Source organism: Vigna umbellata, chromosome 11 (assembly GCF_029865625.1).
Source record: "Vigna umbellata cultivar VRB3 chromosome 11, Vumbellata_1.0, whole genome shotgun sequence".
Taxonomy (NCBI): domain Eukaryota; kingdom Viridiplantae; phylum Streptophyta; class Magnoliopsida; order Fabales; family Fabaceae; genus Vigna; species Vigna umbellata.
In genome coordinates, this window is record NC_142175.1 from 33,755,733 (window position 1) to 33,777,602 (window position 21,870).

The following is a 21,870-nucleotide window of genomic DNA, read 5'->3' on the forward strand; positions in this document are numbered from 1 at the left end:
ATAATAAGTGACAATAAAATATAGTATTAATTTTAAAGATATTAGACTTATAAATATATAAGAAGAGAAAATTTAGGGTAACATTTTTAATAGAAACAATTGCAAATCAAGAAAAGAAGGAAGAAGCAAAGAATAAGATGATGAATGGAAAGCTTTCATTATTTTTTTCTTGTTTTCTTATTTTCTTTCTTATCTTATTGTTTATATGTGATGTATTATTTTATGAGTCTAAATCATGGAATAAATGTTATTTAGTATGACTGTGATGATATGTCAATGTGTTTATTTAAAAATGTAAATATATGTTTGTGAATGATGACTCAGCAAAAAGTGATGTAGTTGTATCATATGTATACCTAGTCATGGCTTTCGAAAAGAGTAATTGAAAGTGATACATGTATAATTTGCATAACTCTCAAGGAGAGCAGTGGAGGGTAATATATGTATACTTCGTCAAAGCTTTTGAAAAAACTAATGAAAAGTGACACATGTGTTGATAAGTTGTATGAGAGAATTACAATTTAGTTTCTTAACATTGATATCACGTGGTTGTATTTGTGGCGATAACATGTTTTGTATGATTGTGAAATAATCTATGTAATTGTATGACATTGTGAAACACGTGATTATATAAGGTTTAAGTGAATTATTATATTATGATTGATGTGTAGGTTAGTTACATGTTTTGATGTTAGCTCATCTTTTTATTTTAGTCGTTATAGTTTCTATCCATGATAATATGAAAATCGATAATCAATATCAGAAAATGCGCGACAGTAGAGAAAGAGATTAATATTGAATAAAGTTTGAAATAATATTTTAGTCTTGTTTTTTTTTTCCTTTTCCGTAAGATCTATGTTTGTAAAACAATGGTTTTTTTCATTAAGAACGTGATGTTTTAGTGAATTGATCTTGATTTTTGACATGAATCAATTTAATAAAATTTTAAATGACTAATTTCCAAATGACATGATCATCAACTTTGATATGTTTTTACCTTTCAGATGACTTGGTTCAAATAAAAGTGAATGAGAAATTGATTGTCACAGAAGACTCTATAGGAACTTTAAAAAGAGGCATTTCCATAGTAAATCAAGAGTGTATTTTCTGATATAAATGGATTCCTTTACTGTTTATAGCAACCTCAAAATCTCAAGCAATTCTAAAGTCACTCAGTTGCAATAAAACGTTCAAAACGGTGCTGAACAAGCTATATTGAAAGAGTTAAGTAGAAAGAAAATAAAATTGAAATAATCAAAGTAAGCGTGCTGAGATTCAACCTCACCTATATTTTTTAATTGTACTTCTGCTGATTAAAGTATTTTACTGCATTACCCAGCCTTATTGAAAGTGTTTCGCTCATTCTAAATAAATTCCTCGAGTTAGAAATTTAAGGACTTCAAGCGTTGATTCCTTAATCACTGATTAATGAACCCTTGCTTTTAAGTGTAAGACTTAGCTCAATTAAAACATTTAAATCTAATTCTAGCATTTAAAATGCATTAGATGATTTGATTAAATCTTAGATTTAAGATTAGTTACATTAGAATTTATAGATATATTTAATTTCTCAACTCGTTGTTTTGGGTTATACAAGGATATATATATATATACAGAAAAAATAGTTACTTTAATAAATCAGGGAAGTCATGTAGAAGCAGAAGAACATAGGTAGCAAATTTATGAAATCTTACTTCTGCAAAGTATTTGTCTGAACAAGGGATCATCAAGTATTCTTCTCTAAGACGGAAAGTGCTGGTGTCAAGTAGTTATTTGCTTTGTCGGGCAAGTGTGCAACCTAAACAGACACAAAAAGTAACCAGTTTATTTTCATCATATTTTTTCTTTTAAGAAAAATGTGATCAATCATTTTTCCCATACCAGCTCATAAAGCTCCCTTCCATCTTCAGCAATATACTCGTAACATACCTACAGGATAAGGTTGAAGAGGTTTAGTTTCATTTAGGATCAAAGTTCAATCTTGAAACCAAACAGGGTTTACTCACATCAAAACTTTTGTTTCTTGCAGTTGTATCATGCAGTGCCTTTACACATATATCAGCTACATCAGCACAGCTGATGCCCTGAAAATCAAGTTTGGCAACTGGCGTTATACAGATCGTCTTTTAATACAAAATTTATGGGTTATGAAATACAATGAGTAAAGCACATAAAGATCGAAAGAAAAGACTTCAAAAACTGGCATGTGCATCTGATTGCAACTAGGCGAGAGGGCAAGGCTTCAACAAAGATACTATAAAAGATAAATGCTTGCAACCCTCTCTGAGACTTCCCTTCTCATGCACTCTCTTTATTGGGTGAAATTCACCTGGGGTCTCACTAAACACGTGCCTCGTTTCCTATTTTCAAACTAGGGAGACCCACATGAATTTCAATCGATAAAAAAGAGAATATATAGAAAAGAGTGTAATAAGTGTGTTGCTACTCTCCTTTAGCACGGAAAAGAATAGACTAACCTGAGATATTCTGTTTCCTTGATCAAATATTAGGGCACGCTGCCCACCAGGTTCTTCCTGTCAGAAAAAAACTGAAAGTTAGTTGACAAGAGAAGAACACCAAATTGTTTCTATAAACATATGCGAAGGACAGTCAAGTCATGTCTGTTAGAAACCTTCCAAATAGCCTAACTTTAACACAAGCTTCATTTTAAGATTTAGGTATACATAAAACCTAAAAAATTGCCTTGACATTGATTAGATATCAAATATATGAATTACAACATATACTACCGTTCTTAAAAATGACCCTACCACTAAATTTATTAACCATTTAAAGTCAGGGTACCACAATGATGTAAACTTCAGAGTTTTAGAACAAGTTAGAGTGGATAAAACTGATAAGAGTGAAAAACATTGTCAATTATTGATCCCAATACAACCTGTGACTGACCACCACAACTGTGCTGTTAAGTGCCAACCCAACTTAAGGAAAGGAGTAAATCGAACACAAGATATGATGTCCCCCATAAAATGAAAAAAAGAAAAAGAAAAGAGAGAGAGAATATAATGAGGGAGGGAGGGCAAGGTAGGAAAACACAAGCTGACTTCTTGATTCTTGAGCTGAATTCTATTGACAGAGATGCGTTGATAATTGAGAAACTGATCTCTATGCAAAAGAGCATGGGAAGCCTTTGTTATGAATATTTATCAAGCAAGATAATAAGAATCATCTGCATTAAATGGCAACACTACAATGAAACAGCGAAGATTCATTCATTTATGATTTTGTAGGATGCAGGGAATGTTGGCCATAAGATTTCAAGAAACAACAAGGACTCGTCCATTTATACCCACAGGATGATATTCTAGAGGGGCACCTAATTTTGGGAACTAACAGCAGAATAGCAATCTGATTATCTTTGAGACCAACATTCACTAAGGGTGCATATCCCAGACTTGTGTATAAGCAAGAATATCTCAATGGTATTGGCTACACTTTGATAACATAATCAGTGTTTGGGAGATAGTATTAGATACAAACCACTAACACCTATTTAATTAAGGATCTGAGAAAGACAATTATTTTTGTTTAATACAACTTGGAAACTTTTAATTGGGCAGGCCCCTGAACTAAAAATTTGTAATTCGATCCTTGATCTTCTACAATATCTATAATTGTTCCTGGAGTTAATAAAACAACCACAAATTGTTATTTATTTTAGGTCGCTATAGACTAACTATAGCACAACCCAATATTGCAGAACACGAAGGACTTAATTACAATATTTTGTGCAGGGACTTAACTAATATTCTTTTAAAAGTTCAGGGTGTGTATAACCCATCATTGTATGTACACTCACTTTGGGTGTGTATCCAAGACTGGTGCATACAAAAGTATTCTCAACGATATTATTGGTTCCACTTTAATACCATATTTAATTGGTATTTGTGAGTAATTACATTTGTTTCAAACCACTAAAACTTATTTTAATAAGCATATGGAATAAGGAATTATTTTTCTTTTATAGAAGTAGTGAACCTTATAACACATCATTGTTGATGCACAATAGAACCAGTACGAGGTAGACCTATGTACTAATAGATTTCATCTACTCTTTTTTATTTGTAATGACAATTACACAAGTATTGAGAAAGTCAATGTTCAAATTATACGGTTTTGGGAATTGATAGGGGGAAAGAAGAGACTAAATATTCCGAAATTGATATTAACTTCATATGATAGATATATCAGGAAACATAAAATACAAACCTCAGTTAACTAAAACACCCCGAGGTTTTCCGCAATTATACATGCACCCTGTTGGACTAAACTCATTACTTTGGCAACCCCTACTCTAACTCCGTTAATTATTGAAACTATTGCACGGGTATCCCTTATGCCTTACAGATATCACACAAGTATCCCTTAGTTTTTTAAAATATTACACATGTATTGCATTTCTTTTTAACACATTTTATACGAGCACTCTATATAGGCTCCACCAAACATGGTTGGAAAGGTACTTTAGGGATAATAAAGACATCAAACAAAGGTTTAATAGCTTTTTTTTCCCATTATTGTAATGACTTTTACAATTTTGTCTCACTACTTTTAATGTTCTCAATTTAGTCTCACTTTTTTTAAAAACAAGTCAAATGTAATTTCTTCTATCAAATTCATGTGACAAGATGTTATTACAATTACATGAGGGCCTCCATTGTTCGCATCATGTGTTAGTTTCATTAATAAGTCAATTTTGACTAATGAAGTGTTATTCACTGTTCATGCCATGTGTTATTATGATGAAGTCGTTACCATTAATTTGACGGAATGAACTATATTAACTCCTTTCTATAAAAAAGATGAGACTAAAAAGATGAGATTAAATTGATAAAGTTCAAGATAATGGAATGGAATTGAAGAAATCATAATGGTGGGACCGAAAAAGCTATTAAACCTCAAACTAAAGAATGTCATTAGAAATGCAACATATAGATGAAAGAAATGTTGCAGAAATCCAAGAATCACATGAAGGGCTTAAAAGGATGTGAGAAATCTGTCATGAAAGGAAAGAAAGAGGGAAAAACAGGTATGGATGTTTAGAAAGATAGTCTGCAAAACATCAAGAAAGGCAAGAAATTCTCTTAAGAAGGAGAGTTCTTGGCTAATGATGAAGACAAGAAGGAAGAAAGATATCCACAAAGTGATAAACCATATGAGGAGGCACAGAAATGTTGAGGTCTGGGATTAAAATAGTGGTGTCAGGGAGCGACCCAGTTGAGGTCTTGGTGTCCATGGGTGCATCCACTATAGCAGTTACATATCCATATCCTGAAATTCCTGATGTTATAACACCTGCGGATCTTACTTCTAGCAATGGCCATAAAGGAATTTCCAGTTTTCTTGCAGAGTCTTTATCAACTAGCCATCTTGAATTACTCAAATGGAGGAAGGTAAAGATGGTAGGAATGAAACTTTAGGAAGGGAAGCAGTGCAAACAGTTTCTGAGCAAATTGCCACACTTGTGCTTTATGGGGATATACCAAATGTTATCTGCCTTAAGGATTCTCTGAATGCAGTCCAGAATGCTACACAAGTTGTTGATCAAATACATCAAGTATACAGAATGTAGTCATTTCAGAGGAAATAGTTAGCTTAGCATGATGATGATGATGATGATGATGATGATGATGAATTGGGATGGTAAGATCAATAAGCTCTTTCCTTTTTAGCTTCTAGGATGAACAGATATGGACAAGGAGCTGGTATAGCCAAAGTTGCTGCTATACAAATATAGAAAACGTTTCGGGGTTGGAAGAAGAGAAAAGAATTCTCGATCATTCCTCAGAGAATTGTTAAAATCCAGGCCCATGTAAGAGGTCACCAGGTCAGAAAGCAATATAGAACAATCATATGGTCCATGGGAATCTTGGAAAAGAAGCAATTCTTACCATTCATGGAACAAAAGGAATCAATAATTCTCTCATATCGAGCACCACCCAAGCCTCCAGACCTGAATTGAAGGACAGTAGCTAGTGGGTTCCCTTCCTATGATAACACGTTGATGAAGATGAGCCATGGGAACAAGCTTCACTGTTCCAACCTTGAGGACAAGGTTGTTCTGCAGCGGCGTGTAATGCTAGGATATAATATATGTATGATAGAAGGAAACAATTTAAGAAATAGTGTTAGTTAGGTTGTTAGGGTGTGTGTGGTTTCCTTTATATAATTGGAGGGTCTTGGTATGCAGGGGACTTTTGGCAATTTTATTGATTGAGCTTTAGCTCTTTGTGAAGGGGAAATCCTTGGAGGAGAGAATGCTTTTCTATTTTTTGTGTTCTTTCAAGTTTATACAGTCTATACCATACAGATTTCTTCTTTCTCTTTTCAATTCTGGGTTTCTAACAGAAACTTTGGTAAATACTCACTTGTGTCATAGGAATGCTTATTTCTATAACTAAATCAAGTACATATCTATGAGTAACAATGGAAACTTTACCTGCAATGGACCAGGGCGAACTATTGTGTATCCGAGGCCAGATCTTCTTAGGGAGTCTTCACCAGCCTAGAGAATTCAACATTAACATGATTAGACATCACCCAAAAATAGAAAGGAAGAGAAGTAGCAACTTTAAACTAAGTAAAAGAAACAAAATAAAACAAATAAATCAAACCAACCCTCTTGGCTTTAAGAACCTGGTCGCGTCTGGAAGGCTCAATTCCTAGTCCAGAACATGAAACTAAGACAAAATCAGTTTCTTGCCCAGTCTGCAGTACATTCACACGGAGATTTTACATTATTAGAGTGCTAAGTGCCAGTAACATCATAGCAAACATAAATCATCTAGATTCCTTGTTAAGTAGTCGTTTATAGTGATGCAAAAAAAAAATTGTTTCAGATTTAAAAGAAAAAGTAGTCTTTTATGTTTTCCTCTTTCACATTGTTGGCAATAAGCAGAGCATGATAAGCAAAAAAGTAACGCAAGATTGTATGCCCAAGACACTGTTCACAGAGTCCAGTAACTATACTCGCACTTATTTGATTATTGGTGTCGTCCATGACTATAATGAATCGAGTATGTATGAAGGGGTCAGTCAAGCGGTTCGGGTTCTCGGTCGGTTCCCGTTCGCCTGCCCCCCCCTCATAGTCCATTAGTGGGTAGGGTGGTAAACTGATAGGGCGCCCGCCTCCTCCCTCTTCAGACGTGTCTTCGACAACCTAGAAATTGTTGGGTTGTCGCTTTTTGAAGTTGGATAGCTTGGTCACTGAAGACAATAGTCACTGAAGACAATAGTTTCTTAGAGTAAGTAACTATAGCATAGATAATAATATACCACTAGCTCTACAATGTTAATATACCTAAAATCCCATGGGAAAAGGAAGCCCAATATAATAAGTGATATTTTTGGAGGAAGGAAAAGAGTCTGACTTAACAAAAATTGGCCCAAGTTGCTAATTCTTAAATATCTGAGAGGGTTGCAGGACTATGTGAGTGAATAACTCCTTTAACTGTAACATGTTAGTTTGGTACTGTCATTTTATGTTTTATATTTGACAGTTACAACTTATTAGATTTTGAGGAGAAAAGTAAACATAAACATATGAAAATAAATGCAAGATTTGGTTTATTCAACCCTTGTGAATATACATAAATATGAGTCTTATTAAGAGACTATGAAAAAATGAATTAAACTGGGCGTTGATGTTCGCTCTAATCCATCTTGCTAAAAATCTATAGTTGGTGCTATTCAGTATATTACAATTACTACAACTGAAATTAGCTTCTTTGTTAACCGATTACGTTAATTTATGGCTGCTTCACTTGAATATAACTGGATTGCTGTCAAGAGGATTCTAAGGTATCTTAAGGGTTCTCTTTATCATGGTTTACTTTTGTCTCTGGTTGTGCCAACTATTTCTCTGCCCATGCGTGTGTTTTGTGATGCGAACTGGGAAACAGATACAAATGATGGGAAATCTACTTTTGGCATTGTTTGAAGTTCCACATTGACTACAGATAAGACGATTTCATAGTATATAAGTGGTTACGAACCTCACCTTACAAGTCAATTTTGTAAGGTTGAGTTAGTCTTAAAGTCCACTTCTTAACATGGTATCAAAGTCATGGGTTAAAGTCTATCCTACCAAGATTTGTTATTTGTTTGGCCTATCGTGCACTCGCTCTCAGGAGCTTTGTTGTCTGTACAAGCCGATTTTGTAAGGGGTACAACAATATGTGAATTTAGACTCTCCTTAAAGAATTGGCTATTCATTGTCACACTCTTTCAATCCATTTATGATGCACGAAATACACTCATGAAAATTGACCTTCTTTGTGTTTGTGAAAGGTCCTAGACAAGCAAATTGTTGTTCATTATATTCCAGGTGTTGATCAATCTAGCCTTTGTCCCCTAATCGGTTTCAATTTCTAAAAACCAAACCTAGTACAATTGACCTTTAGTGAGGGTGTGGAAGCATAAATCCTTTAGTTGTTAGTTTGATATAATTGTCCTATTTTGGTTTTTGTTTCAACAATTACAATTGTTACTCTAAAGTTGTTTTTTGTTAGTTGTTATAATTGTTTTCATCAGTTAGATGGGCTTCCGTAGTCCATCTTACTGAGTGAGTTTATGTGTGCTGAGAATATTTACTTAATATATTTTTTATTTAAATTAGTTTTTTGGAAATCTTTCAATTTTAGAAATATCTTTCATATAAAGATAAAAACATATTTATTTATTATTAGATTTATGAAATCAAGATTGAGATATTGTAAATATTTGATGTTCAATTACATTTTGCTCTATATAAAGAACATGAATAAAATAAAATAACAAGTTCTTCCATACAAGATATCTTTTATATTTCTCATATCTTCCAAAAACACCTAAAAATCCCAACAATGTTTAATTCAATCTTACAAAACTAGCTTGTGAGGTAAAGATTGCATCTTAGTTATATATTATAATTCAGCCTTTTTCTTAGTTGATGTGAGATCTCCAGCATACTCCCTCATGTTGAGGAATCAACATCTCCAACATGAGATTAGATATTTATGAGCACACCCCCTCATGTTGAGGAATCAACATCTCAAACATGAGATTAGATATTTATGGGTTATAAACCTCACCTTACAAGTTGGTTTTGTGGGGTTGAGTTAGAATTAAAATCTACTTCTTATCATGTTAGATATCTTATCTTTTATCTTTTGTTTTTTGTTATTATCTTTGTCTATCATTATTTGTATTTTTGGACTTAACTCATATTTTCTTTATTATAAATACAATACCCTACATGTATTTTTAACACAAGGGGATTTACTCCTATATCTTCATTTGAATTATTGCTTTACAAAACATAAACAATGAACATTAGACAAGTATATGATAACATTGTAGTTTATGCCATGATAAAAAGAAATTGTATTGAAGAACTTACAGGCAAGGCTTTAATATATTCCAATATAAGCTTAAAGCTTCTTAAATCCTGTTTCGTTGCTGCATTTACTTCAACAGGCTTCTGAAACAAAAATGAATTAAGGATCAGGACACTGAAATTATACACTATTGAAAAATAAAATACAAGTTCATGTAAGAAAAAAGCGTAGAAAAGATAAGGTATATAACAGGAAAGGAAGATAATAGCCATTAGAAAATGTACATGATACTATTCTCTTTTCACAATCGCCGATCAGATGTTAGGAATCGATTGCAGCGAGAAGCCTCTCTTGGCCAAGAAGCAAGAGTTCCGGTGCGGGAGTCATATTCTTATCCAATCTGTCTATTAGTGGAATCCCAAAAAAGAAATATGAATCTCGTGTAAATGAAGGGAAATTTTATGGCTTAAAGGAGCTTATAAGACATTCTTGTATATTTATGTTCTTAATTTTGGAAGGTCAGTAACAAAGAAGCTGTTAACAAGCTACCAAAGAAATGAGTCTATATTAGAAAGTGAGATAAATTGTGTTTAAGATAAATGCCATATGAATTATTTTTATTGGAACTATAAATTGATTTAAATTTTCTAGAAACTTCTCCCTTCGAAAATAATTAGAATTAATATGATAGGTTTGGTATAGTCTATAAGAGACGTAATAAATAAGGGGGTGTGCCAGCTGTAACGGACTATTATAAATAATCCAGAGTCAGAGGAGGGAATTACTTGTAACATTCTATACGACTTGTATACCTACTACTTTGGTAGGTGCATTGGAGTAAAGCAATACAGATTTTCAAGAAATAGTCTTGTATTTTCAGTTCTTAATAAGCAGTTCTATCATAATACTGCACAGGAATTGGCTTATTTATTTCTTGTATGGAGAATCATAAGTTGTATACTCGAGTTCATGCAAGCTTGCAGCCTGGTTTTGAATCCTAGGACCCAGCAGGTTGCACGTGCAATCCAGATTTAAGAAAACGCATTATTTGCCCTATTACCTCCTCTTTGAACTTAAAACATGCTCCCGATGGAGTATAGTATAATTACCAAGCAGTTTTGTGATAGGTAAAGACTTCCAAGACAGGTTCTTGGATGTTCACCCAGAAAAACTAGACAGCTTTATTAACAATGAAACAAGTACAGTAATCTAAATTGTTACACTAGCCCTAGTCTTTCGAGAGGATCAGACTCTCCCTAACCTTCCCTTTACAAAACTTCCTAAATAAATGCTAAAAACAACTGTCTACACAGACTTTATAAAAGTATGAGACAACAAAACCTACCCACAGACAGTTATAACTGTCTATCCCTTTTTGTTTCTCCCAATATAAACATTTCCCTTGAACCTATCATTTTGCTTCTCCTTTAATTTTTTTTTCATCTATTGTTATAGAGACTTCTTAGCTTATTGATTGGGCTTTTAGTAAGGCCCATTTGTTATTGTAATATGAATAGTCTGAGCTTCCTATAAACAGGCAACCTCAAAAGCTCTTGTAATCATCTTTTTCATTTCAATAAACTTATGTTTTCTGTTCAGAGAATTCATAACAGAATTCCTTTTTTAGCTGTTTGCGTAATCACAGCAGGTTACGAACTATAGGCACTGTTTCATCCTTCTCTTTCTTTTTACCACCCTCTTTTGCACTTACAGGGGTCTTCTCTGCTTTATTATTGTTAGAATGTAATTAGTTATTAGCTCTTAGAGATTTGTTAATAATTAGCTGATACAGATTCCAGGAAATTAGCTGATCCTTGATTATTAGCAAGAATTTGTTGTATTACCATAATGTGTCTTATGGTTCCAGTTTTTTCTTACCATTTATCTTCACAAGGCTTGTCAGTTAGGAAAACACACTAGTCAAACTATGGTGCTCAAGTTAATAAAATGCATCCTTCCCTTTTGACTTGGTACATTTAAGTATTTGGGTCTTAGTGTTGTCAGTTCAACTTTGGGTTTTAATTATTTTGTTACTCTCACGGACATTTTTTTCCGATGTACTTGGTTATTCTTAATGAAAGATTTTTTTTATTTTTTTTACGTGAAATTCAAAATCAATTCTGACTTTTCACAAACAATGCTTATGAATGTGTCTTCCTAGTTTCAAACCTTTTTGAATACATAAGGTATTCTTGATCAAATAACTTACTTTGACATAACATTCAAATAACTATTCCTTACATGGTATTAGTAGTTTTAGTTTTTTTAATCCCTCTCTCTTCCTATCGGGTAAACAGTACCCTGGGACCACTGCACTCATTTCCTCCAGTGACCGTGCTACTAAAACTGCCCTCAGCAACCACCAAGCCTCGTTTCACTCACCATAACAGATTGTCATTTTTCCTTTTCTTCCAACACGATTCACCTAACAGCACACCCCTTGCCTCCTTTCTCACATCCAGGCACCTTGTTTTGGTTTATTCCCCATGGCTTTCAACAACTCCCTTTAAAATACTACATCTGCAATGACTTTTACTGCTGTTCCGCTGATTCTACGTGAAAAATTGAACAAAACAAGCAACTACTGTTCTTGGACTCTTGTTGCCAGTTGTCGTTTCAGGGTCAAGGTCATCACAACCACTCGACCATACAAGCCAAATATATTCCTAGAATTGATCAAGCTCAATGGAAGCAAATTGATGCATCTTTCTGTAGCATTCTCTAGTTCCCCATCAATGGAAAATTGTAGGGGAGACTTATTTATCCATCTCACACTAGACCGTATATAGCTTTTGTTGTGAATCTAGTCAGCATTTATGCATCAACCAAAAGAAACACATTTACAAGATGCTCTTAGAATTGTCTAATATTTAAAAGGGATAACAGTAAGAGGGATTTTGTTCAAAAGAAACATGAACGTCAATCTTGAGACATATATTGATGTTGATTATGCAGGTTCAGTTATGGATAAGAGGTAAACTATTGGATATTGCACCTTCCTTGACGGAAACCTACTAATTTGGAAAAGTTAAAAGTAAAGTGTGGTAGTTAAATCTAGTGTCGAAGCAAAATTTCAAGCAATGGCTCGAAGAATATATGAACTGTTATGGTTGAAGATTATAGTGGAGAACTTAAAGATGAAATAGGATGAACCTATGAAATTATATTGTGACAATAAATCTGCAATTAGCATAGCTCACAACCTTGTACAACATGATAGAACTAAACACATCAAAGTGGACAAACATTTTATCAAAGAAAAGCTTGATTGTGGCTTGATTTGCACCCAATATGTGTACTAAAGGCAAATTGAGAAAATCTTGATAGTGGCTTGGTTTGCACCCCGTATGTGTGTATTGCAAGCAAATTGCAGACATACCAAGGGACTGAAGAGCAATAACTTTGAGAGAATTATATCTAAGTTAGGAATGAAGAACAATTATTCACCAGCTTGAGAGGGAATGTTGAGATATTTTAGGATGATTTAGATTTGATTCCTATTTTTTTTAATCATGTTTATTACTACTATATTAATCCCACAATCTTAGGGATTTGTTTCCTAAAATAGGTCGTACTTATTTCCAAATTTATTTAATTAATGTATGTATATATCAAATGTATGTAAAGAGATTGAATAAGAGAAATTATTTTCTTCTAAACTTAATATGAATCACTCAAACGATCCTTAACATCATCTCCTGCTCCAACCATTCCTCTAGCCACGCCTCCTACACCTCAAATTTCTATTGCAATACGGAAAGGTACTCATAATTCTAACCATCTCCATCCTTTACCATTAATTATGATTGTTTGTATCGATCCTTTTTCTCATTCATATCTTCTTTGGAGTTTGTGTCTATTAGAAGCCATGGCTGGTCTCGAATGGTGGCAAGTAATGGTAGAGAAGATGGTTGCTTTACATTCTAAAGGCACCTGAGAACTTGTTCCTTTGGAAAATTAAAGTACTTCCTTGAAATAGGAGTTGCTTACTCAATGAAAGGCACCGTTGACTCCCAAAGAAAGATGGTTCCTAATCTCTCAAAGAAACAGGCAAGATTGATTATAATTGCCATATTTTTCTGTATTATTCTTTACTATAAATATATTACCTTATGTGTATGTTCTACACATAGGGAATTAACCCTATACCTAGTTTTTCATTATTTTCACACAAATGAATCAATTTGAATAAAAATCCTCTTTGTTCCATATTAATTCTTTCAAGTATGATCACAATCTCTTAGAACAGAATTGGATAGACAGAGTCATAGACTCCCTCTTAGCTTTAATTTACATTTTTTTTGTTTCTGATTGTATTTAACTTCATGAATTTGTTATCTAACTCCTAAAGTCTTGGGTCTTATAGCATAGATGATTTGAAAAGCTTTAAATGGGGGAAATTTCAATAGTTTTCCATTTCTCATAATTATTGATCTTTGGTAAGATTTATCTTTAACATCTTAAAAATTTGGGTTCCATTATTAATGAGCCCCTCCACACAGTTCTTCCCTGAATAATTTTGGAATGTATAATTATTTCTATAGTTCAGACTTTTGTTTGTATTAATGTTATACCTAAGTCAGTTTTTTATTATTTTATTTTTTACTAGCAATGTCATTTCACTACTGCTCTATTTTCTTTGTTTTTAGTTGTTTGTAATTACTAGGAGGCTACACTGTTTTGTAACTATCAACAATTACAAACAACTGAAAATAAAAAGAACAGAACATTGATGAAATGGTACTGCTGATACAAAATTAAATACTAATAAAAAACTGACTTAGATATAACATTAATAGTTTGGCCAACAAAAATAAATAATATCTCATTATAGGAATTTGGAAAGTACCAATTGCATAGAAATGTTGTAACAGTTACTTCTCTAGATTTCATGCATGAGCATAGAATTTCTGCAATTTTTAGATTGTTTCTTCTTTAGACCTATTTTTATGCTATTAGGAAAAGAAAGGAGGATAAAATGCTGGGGAATTATATTGATAAAATGGAAAATATATTAAAAAGACAGATACGAGGTCCTAAAATAGAAGCTAAGTTCAAGAAAATGAATGAAAAGCCGTAAGGAACTGAACCTGTCTTCTAGGCTCAAAGCGTATTGTCAAAGTATGTACAAGAAAAGGATCTAACAATGGATCATCGGGTTTCACTGGACGGAACGACGAAAATGGTACTCTAACCTGTCATAGTAATACAGACAGGAGATATGAAAGCTTCTAAAAATGATGGAATGTCAAAGCAGGATAATGAGAGAGGAGAATCATAATTTTTTAAAAGAAAAATGATTCTTACCCTACAAAATCCCACTTTTGTACTAATTCTTGCAAAATATAATCTACTCTGACTTGGATCTGCTGAAGGACCAGCTTCCACAATCAATACGTAAGATCTTCCATTGCCACCAACAGAGAGAACCAGACCCTCATACCTATCATTATAGATAAACTCATTACACATGAATGCACTTAGAACTTCCAAATTTTAGCAAAGTAAAATTATACAGAAAATTTTGGATGGTTATCTTATCCACAAAAGTCATCTATCTAATTTTCCATACCTGTCAAGAGTATAACCTAATGGTAGGGAAAGTTTTTTTGATAGTTCCACGTAGCCACCTTTACTGAATACATACCCTGAGCTCAATATGGAAATATGTGAGTGGGTAAGAGTTGTTGGCTACTAAAAATATGGAGCTACAACAAAAACAACTGAGCATGAATATTTTTGTGAACTGATAAAGGCTATTTTATTGAATATGAAGCATCTAATTTATACAGAAAAAAAGGAAATATGCAGAAACTAACCACCACTTAAGCATAATTTATGGAAAAAATGCCTAAACATGTCACATCTAGAGTGTTAACAAAATCTAAAGAATAGCACAAAAACAATCATATTTGTCTGTTTCCTCATTGTAGATTGGTTCTGTTATAAATAGAGAAGATTACGAGAAATCTCCCTTGTGTTCTTTTCATACACATAGGGTAGTTTATTTATAATGTAAGATATGGGCCAAGACCCTTAATACATAATGGGTTGAGCCCAATTAACATAAACACACACATCTTAACATCTAACACTCTCCCTCAAGCTGGAGCATATAAATCATATGTTCCAAGCTTGTTACAAAGATAGTCAATTCTAGGTTCTCGTAAGGACTTAGTGAATATGTCTGCCAACTGGTTACTTGAGTTAACAAACTCAGTCTTGATATCTCTGGATATGATTTTTTCCCGAATAAAATGACAATCAACTTCAATGTGCTTGGTTCTTTCATGGAAGACAGGGTTAGAGCTAATATGGAGAGCAGCTTGATTATCACATATAAGTGTCATGTGAGTGACATCTCTAAATTTCAATACACTAAGTAATTGTTTAAGCCACACAAGCTCGCAAGTAGCTGATGCCATAGCTTTATGTATCTGAATTTATACAAAGGAAAACAGAAATATGCAGAAGTCTAGCTGAAACTTCAAAAGCATAATTTAAGGAATAAATGGCTAAAAATCTGTTACCTACAGCTTGTAATCAAAATCCTAAAAAATAGCATAAAATCAGATTTTCAAAAATCTGTTGTTTCAGCTTCGGATCATTCAATTTAACAAAGCTAATCATATGCAGAGTTCTCAATCATATGCAACCAATATTATAAACCTATTAATATCCACCAAATATACCTGAAAAAACAGCATCTCCGTTCTCGGTGAACTCAAATTTGGCATCCATACCTCCATCATATTTTGTGGCAAGTACATCTTGGAAGTAAGTTCCTTGACGAACTTCCCATCCATGCAATGAAGATTCAGATTTGAATTTGGCAATCAAGAGCTTACTTTTGCTGCTTTTCCCAGCCCGTGATTGTGCCAATTTGTTATTGTGATCCTGAAATTAAGTCCAGTTTATTTTTTACCAGGCAACATTGGATCTGTGTTAGTACGTTATAAGGCATTTCTATATATCCAAATGAGAGTGAGATTTGTCTAGATTCTAACTTTCTAATTTTCCTTTCACGAAGGCCGCAATACAAAGTGGCGCTGTTTTTCCTTTTCTTTCTTTAATGTCTGTGTAGAGAAGGGGTATCAAAGTGTGGAGACAAACCTGAAATGCTTTGGTTAGATTATAAACTCCTCGATGATCAACCCGGAAGAGATCCCCAGTGATAGCAGAGCGTGCAGTGGCACAATATATTATTTTGTTGCAACCTTCTACGGCAGCTTTGACAGTGGTGGGATCACCAACATCTCCAATAACTATCTCTACTGACCTTGGAAGCAGGTCTACCACCTCTTGATCTGCCTTCCTTACCAAAGCCTTCATTACAGAAAAAAAAAATCAATATCTTAGACCAGTTTATATTGATCAGCCATTTCATTTCAAGCAACAATTGACTGCCTCGTTTGTTTATTGTTTAACGAGTTTCGTCTCGTTTAGCTTATTATTTAATAACGAGGACGATAATAATAAACTGAACTATAAATAGAGTACTGAGTAAAGGCAGGGCACCTTTACGGTGTAACCCCTGAGCATGAGTTTTCGAACAACGATGCGACCGATGCGGCTAGTGGCACCAACAACGAGTACAGTAGTATTCTGAGCGCCAGGGATTGCGAACTCGCACATGGGACCTTCGCGAACGAGAAGGGCATCGAGAGCCTCCTGATCATCGGAGCGGATTGTCCTAGAAATCTGACCCAATCCCGAGAACTTTCTCCAAACTTCGTCGAATAACTGCCGCGATTTTCGACCCAGACCCACAGGGTTGACGTCATCCAGGCTAAGGGACATGGGTGGTTGTTGCATCACACGCTGCTGCTTTTGTACCTCATCGTCTCCCACGTTGCTGTCCTTGCCTGTATTGGGATCAGCGGCCCTGGGGACTAGAACCAACCGAGAATTCCGTGGATGAACGTCATTGAAGAACAGAAAACGTTTCATTTTTGAGAAAGGAATGGATCCTCGAATATCCGAGGAAAGTCTGCACTGTGTCTGTGAGTAAAAGCTGCTATTAGCTGCTGTTGCCGACGCTGTGGCGTTCATGATTTAGCTATTACGGCTGAAAAAGCAAACTCCGGTGAATGTGCTTCCACGAAAGCTTTTAAAAGTGCGTGCATGCGTACAAGACTCCAACTAGTTTTGTTTTGGCTTTCCTGTAGCTGTACATTGGAACCAGAAAATGTGAGTGGCCCGTGTTTCTTCTGTATGAGCATTAGCAATTGGACTTCGCGTTAATACTTTAAAATGCAGACACGTAGACCTGGGAAGGAATAACTTTGACCACATAATTTTGGATTGGATTATGGCCAGGAAAATCGAGAACTAAGTTCTTCCACGTCTACCACTTCTCTCTTTTGTTCTGGCTGGATCTGAGAAATTCTTCAAACCATGCTGTGGCTGTGGCCTTACAGTTTTATATTTTAAGAAAATATTATTGATATATTTCATCATATTGTTAATAAAAATATTTGTTTATTATTTTTAATTAATATTTTTAGGATACTTATTAAAAACTAAAACTTATGCTAACGAGATACATTATAAAGAAACTTAAACAATTATATTTGTATTACCATTTTCTATAAATATCATAATATCGTAAATATTTTACACAAAATACGTAATTCTAACTTGTTCATTTAATTTTTGAAATATGTATTATTTTTAAACATTAGCTCTCCATTAAATGTGACAATCTGAGCTAAACAAAGAGGATCATTTTGTTTTTTTCATAAATGGTTAGAGTTTTTTTAAATAATATTAATATTTTTTCATGATGTGTACATATAATACTAATGTTTATTTAATTTTTTTAAGTAAATTAATCTTAATAAACATTTACTGTTTAATATTTTATTTTAATAAAATTAGTTAAAATATTAAAAAAAACCTTTGTTATTGACCCATTAATCCATAATCCATTTTAATTTTAGTTATTTGGTATTTCAACCCAAATATAAATAGGAAGGGATAAAACTTCTCACTTTTATTATGGTCAGTTCGCTTCAAGTTACTTTTAGTGGATTACTAATTAAAGGTGAACATATTTTCACACCCTAATTCTCATAGAATTCAAAATTCATTCTTTACTTAAATTTTGAAAAAAAATCAAAAACATTTTAAATAAGAGAGTTAATTTTTCAGCTGAGGTAATTGTATAAAAATTATTTTATTGGTTGATTAACTGATATGCTTGGAGATAAAAAAAATACTATCAATGAGTTCGATTTGGATGTTTTGTTCATAACTAATTGTCCTAATACATAATGGTCTTAACATAATTGTCCTAATACATAATGGTCATTATAGATGAAACCATCCTTGAAAATGGTCTTAACACTAATTTTGGGTGTTGTTTATTTGACACCATTAATTTAATACTCAAGTTCGACAAACAATAATAATTGCTTATAATTGAGTATAATATGTTCTTTAAAACTTTCTAATATGCTAAGTATAGAAATGGTAAATTCAAGTATATATAATTGATTTTTAACAAATTAGTTTTTATAAAAATTATACTTAGTCAAATAAAATAATAAAAGTAATAAAAGATGAAAGAACTAAATAAATATATATATATATATATATATATATATATAAAGAAAATTATAAAAAAATTTAAAAAAGTAAAAAAAAAATATAAAGAAAATAGGTTGACTTTATTGTTTTTTCAAAATAAGATTCATCATTAGTTATCCAGATAATGTTGTTCAATCAATTATTATCTTAGATTTTCAAATTAATCAATTTAAATTCTCAATTAACTTTTTTGGCATTCTCACTCTTAATCAAAGCACATTTCCAATTAAGAGTAAGAACTTTGTAGATTAATCATAGCAAATTTAATCAAAGTACATTATTAATCAAATATTAGTATGTCTAATCATGTTTATTCATTTACCTCTTATATCAACTAAAATGCTAATTAATCAAAGTACATTATTGATTAATTCTTGTTAAAGTTTTTATCACTAATCAAAGTAGTTATTTGAAAAAATACATTCAATCACATCAAAGTTTCTAAATTTAATCAAAGTAAATTCTTGATTAAAATTAAAAACCTTTGGACTCACATGATTGATATGTGTTAGAAAAGAGATGTCTTGTATCCCAAGCCAAGAAGGGAGTGAATTGGATTTTGCTTAAAAAATTAATCATTTCAAAAGGTTTGCAAAATCTTTGGTTTTCTTGAAATCAATAAAACAACAAGTGATGAATCAGCAATAAAGGAGAAGGGATAGAGAAATATTAACTCAAGCAATTTATACTGGTTCAACCAAGCCTACACTCAGTCTTCCTTCAACACCTTAAGTTGAAGGGATTTCACTATAATGATAGAGTTACAAGAATACAAAGATATCCCATCTCAATGTACTTCTCACGTCACTTAAAATCACTATAGCAAACAAAATGTGAACACCCTCACACTTCTACCACGCAAAGAACAATCACAATTCTCTTAACACCTTGAGAACAATCCTAACTCTCAATGAGAACACACATGGCTTTCTCCCTTGGCACACTTGCACAAGAACATAATCCACAAATTCTAAATGATGAAATTGATCTTCTAAGTACACTCCAGTAGTGCAGATTCAATCAGAAGAATTCAGCTTGCTTTTTTGATAGAATATTGATGGGTTTGAAATCCAAATTGAACCTTGATTCTTCAAGACCCTTCTTGGACGCTCTTGTAATCAAAACTCAATGAAACAGTTAGTTATGAAATTGATTGCAATTGAATTGTTTTGAAACAACACGCAAGACAGTTATTTATAGGATTTTCTGAATCTTGACGCAATATAATCGATTACGAAATTTATGTAATTATTAAGTTTTGAAACAACGCACAAGACTCTTCACTACCTTTTTTAAGTTGTTTTGCTTGTTGGTTTGAGGGCAATTGTGTGTTTTTGTTCACTTTCTTCTTCCTCTCTTAATCTGCCAAGCTCAAGCTCATCTTCCCTTAACTTTTCAAATAGTGTGGTTATGTTCATAGATGTCAAGTCTCTTGATGCTAAAATGGCAGTGACCTTTGGCTGCAGCTTCTGTTTAGACTCTTTAAGATCTTGATATTGATTTCTTCTTTGTTAAAAGTCTTTCCCAAGGCAAGAAGGTGGTTAACTATGTGAGTGAACGTCTTTTGTACGTCGTAGATAATCTCACCAATCTTCATTCTAAAGATCTCATATTCTTGGATGAGAGAGTTCTTTCTTGCTTTCTTAACCTCATTCGTTCCTTCATGTGTGACTTATAGATCATCCCAAGTTTCTTTTGTTGTTGAACACATAGAGATCCTATAGAATTCATCAATAGTGAGTGTCGAGGAGATAATGTTCTTGGCTCTTACATCGCAGTGAGCTCTCTTATTCTCATTTGTAGTCCACTCAAAAAAGTCCTTGACCTTTGTCTTGCCATTCTCTATTTTAATTGGTTCAAAAGGACCATTGATAATAGCATCCCATACACCCTTGTCCACTGATTCCAATGAAATCTTCATCCTAATTTTCCAAAAAGGGTACCATCAGGAACGTTTTAACCGATTAAACAAAAAAGGTAATCGATTAAAATTCGAGTAATTTTTTAATTCCTAACTTTGGTGCCAATTTTTAAAAAATTGATCTTTTCAAAGGGTTTGCAAAATCTTTGGTTTTCTTGAAATCAATAAAACAACAAATGATGAATCAACAGTAAAAGAGAAAGGATAAAGAAAGATTTACTCAAGCAATTTATACTGGTTCGGCCAAGCCTACATCAAGTCTTCCTTTAACAACCTGAGTTGAAGGGATTTCACTATAATGGTAAAGTTATAAGAATATAGAGATATCCCCTCTCAATGTACTTCTCACCCACTTAAAATCACTATAGCAAACAAGAGGTGAACACCCTCACACTCTAACCACACAAAGAACAATCACAACTCTCTTAACACCTTGAGAACAATCCCAGCTCTTAATGAGAACACACACGGCTCTCTCCCTTGGCAAGTCTATTATTCCCTCCTTCCCCAATGTTCCCCATCCTCGCTGCACGTTGGTGGGTCATCTATAACTTCAATAATGGGAGAGACACGTTCGTCCTCTTCAAGAATGTCCCAAAGGTTCCTCAGTTGTCCCCGGTATACATCCTTGAAGATATCAAACTTACCTTTGGCTAGAGGGATGTCGTACAAGAAGGCCACTTAGGAAAAGGCCTTATCGAAGCTTGCCTGATGCTTGTTGAAGATTTCCTCCTAAGTCTCCTTCAACTAGGCTACCAAAGCTTCTTTTCATTTGGTCGATTACTTCTTCTGCTAAAGTAACTCCGCGTTCTATGTGGCGAACTCCTTGTTAAGCGTCTTCAATTTTTGAGAGGAGACGTTTACGAGAGTCTCCTCTCATAGAAGGATATTTTTTATGAAACTAAATTTGTTATTTTATGATGTGATAATTTTATATCTTCACAAAATAACGATTTAATTATATCACACAATTATATATTATATCTAAGTTTTGACCATATATTTAAATGAATAAAAGAA

The 21,870-nt window shown here is 33.3% G+C and overlaps 1 protein-coding gene across 1 annotated transcript; it reads right to left on the reverse strand.

Annotated features, from left to right (window-relative positions):
* Positions 1–1,538: 1,538 nt before the first annotated feature.
* HCF173 (high chlorophyll fluorescence phenotype 173) lies at positions 1,539–17,558 on the reverse strand. Its single transcript, XM_047310891.2, has 13 exons — positions 16,857–17,558; positions 16,452–16,664; positions 16,031–16,235; positions 14,911–14,986; positions 14,646–14,781; positions 14,429–14,533; positions 9,401–9,481; positions 6,640–6,729; positions 6,461–6,526; positions 2,478–2,534; positions 2,007–2,084; positions 1,882–1,929; positions 1,539–1,798 (listed from the first exon to the last, which is right to left on the reverse strand). The coding sequence occupies exons 1-13, from the start codon at positions 17,388–17,390 to the stop codon at positions 1,727–1,729; spliced, it is 1,761 nt and encodes a 586-aa protein (XP_047166847.1). The 5' UTR covers positions 17,391–17,558; the 3' UTR covers positions 1,539–1,726.
* Positions 17,559–21,870: the final 4,312 nt, after the last annotated feature.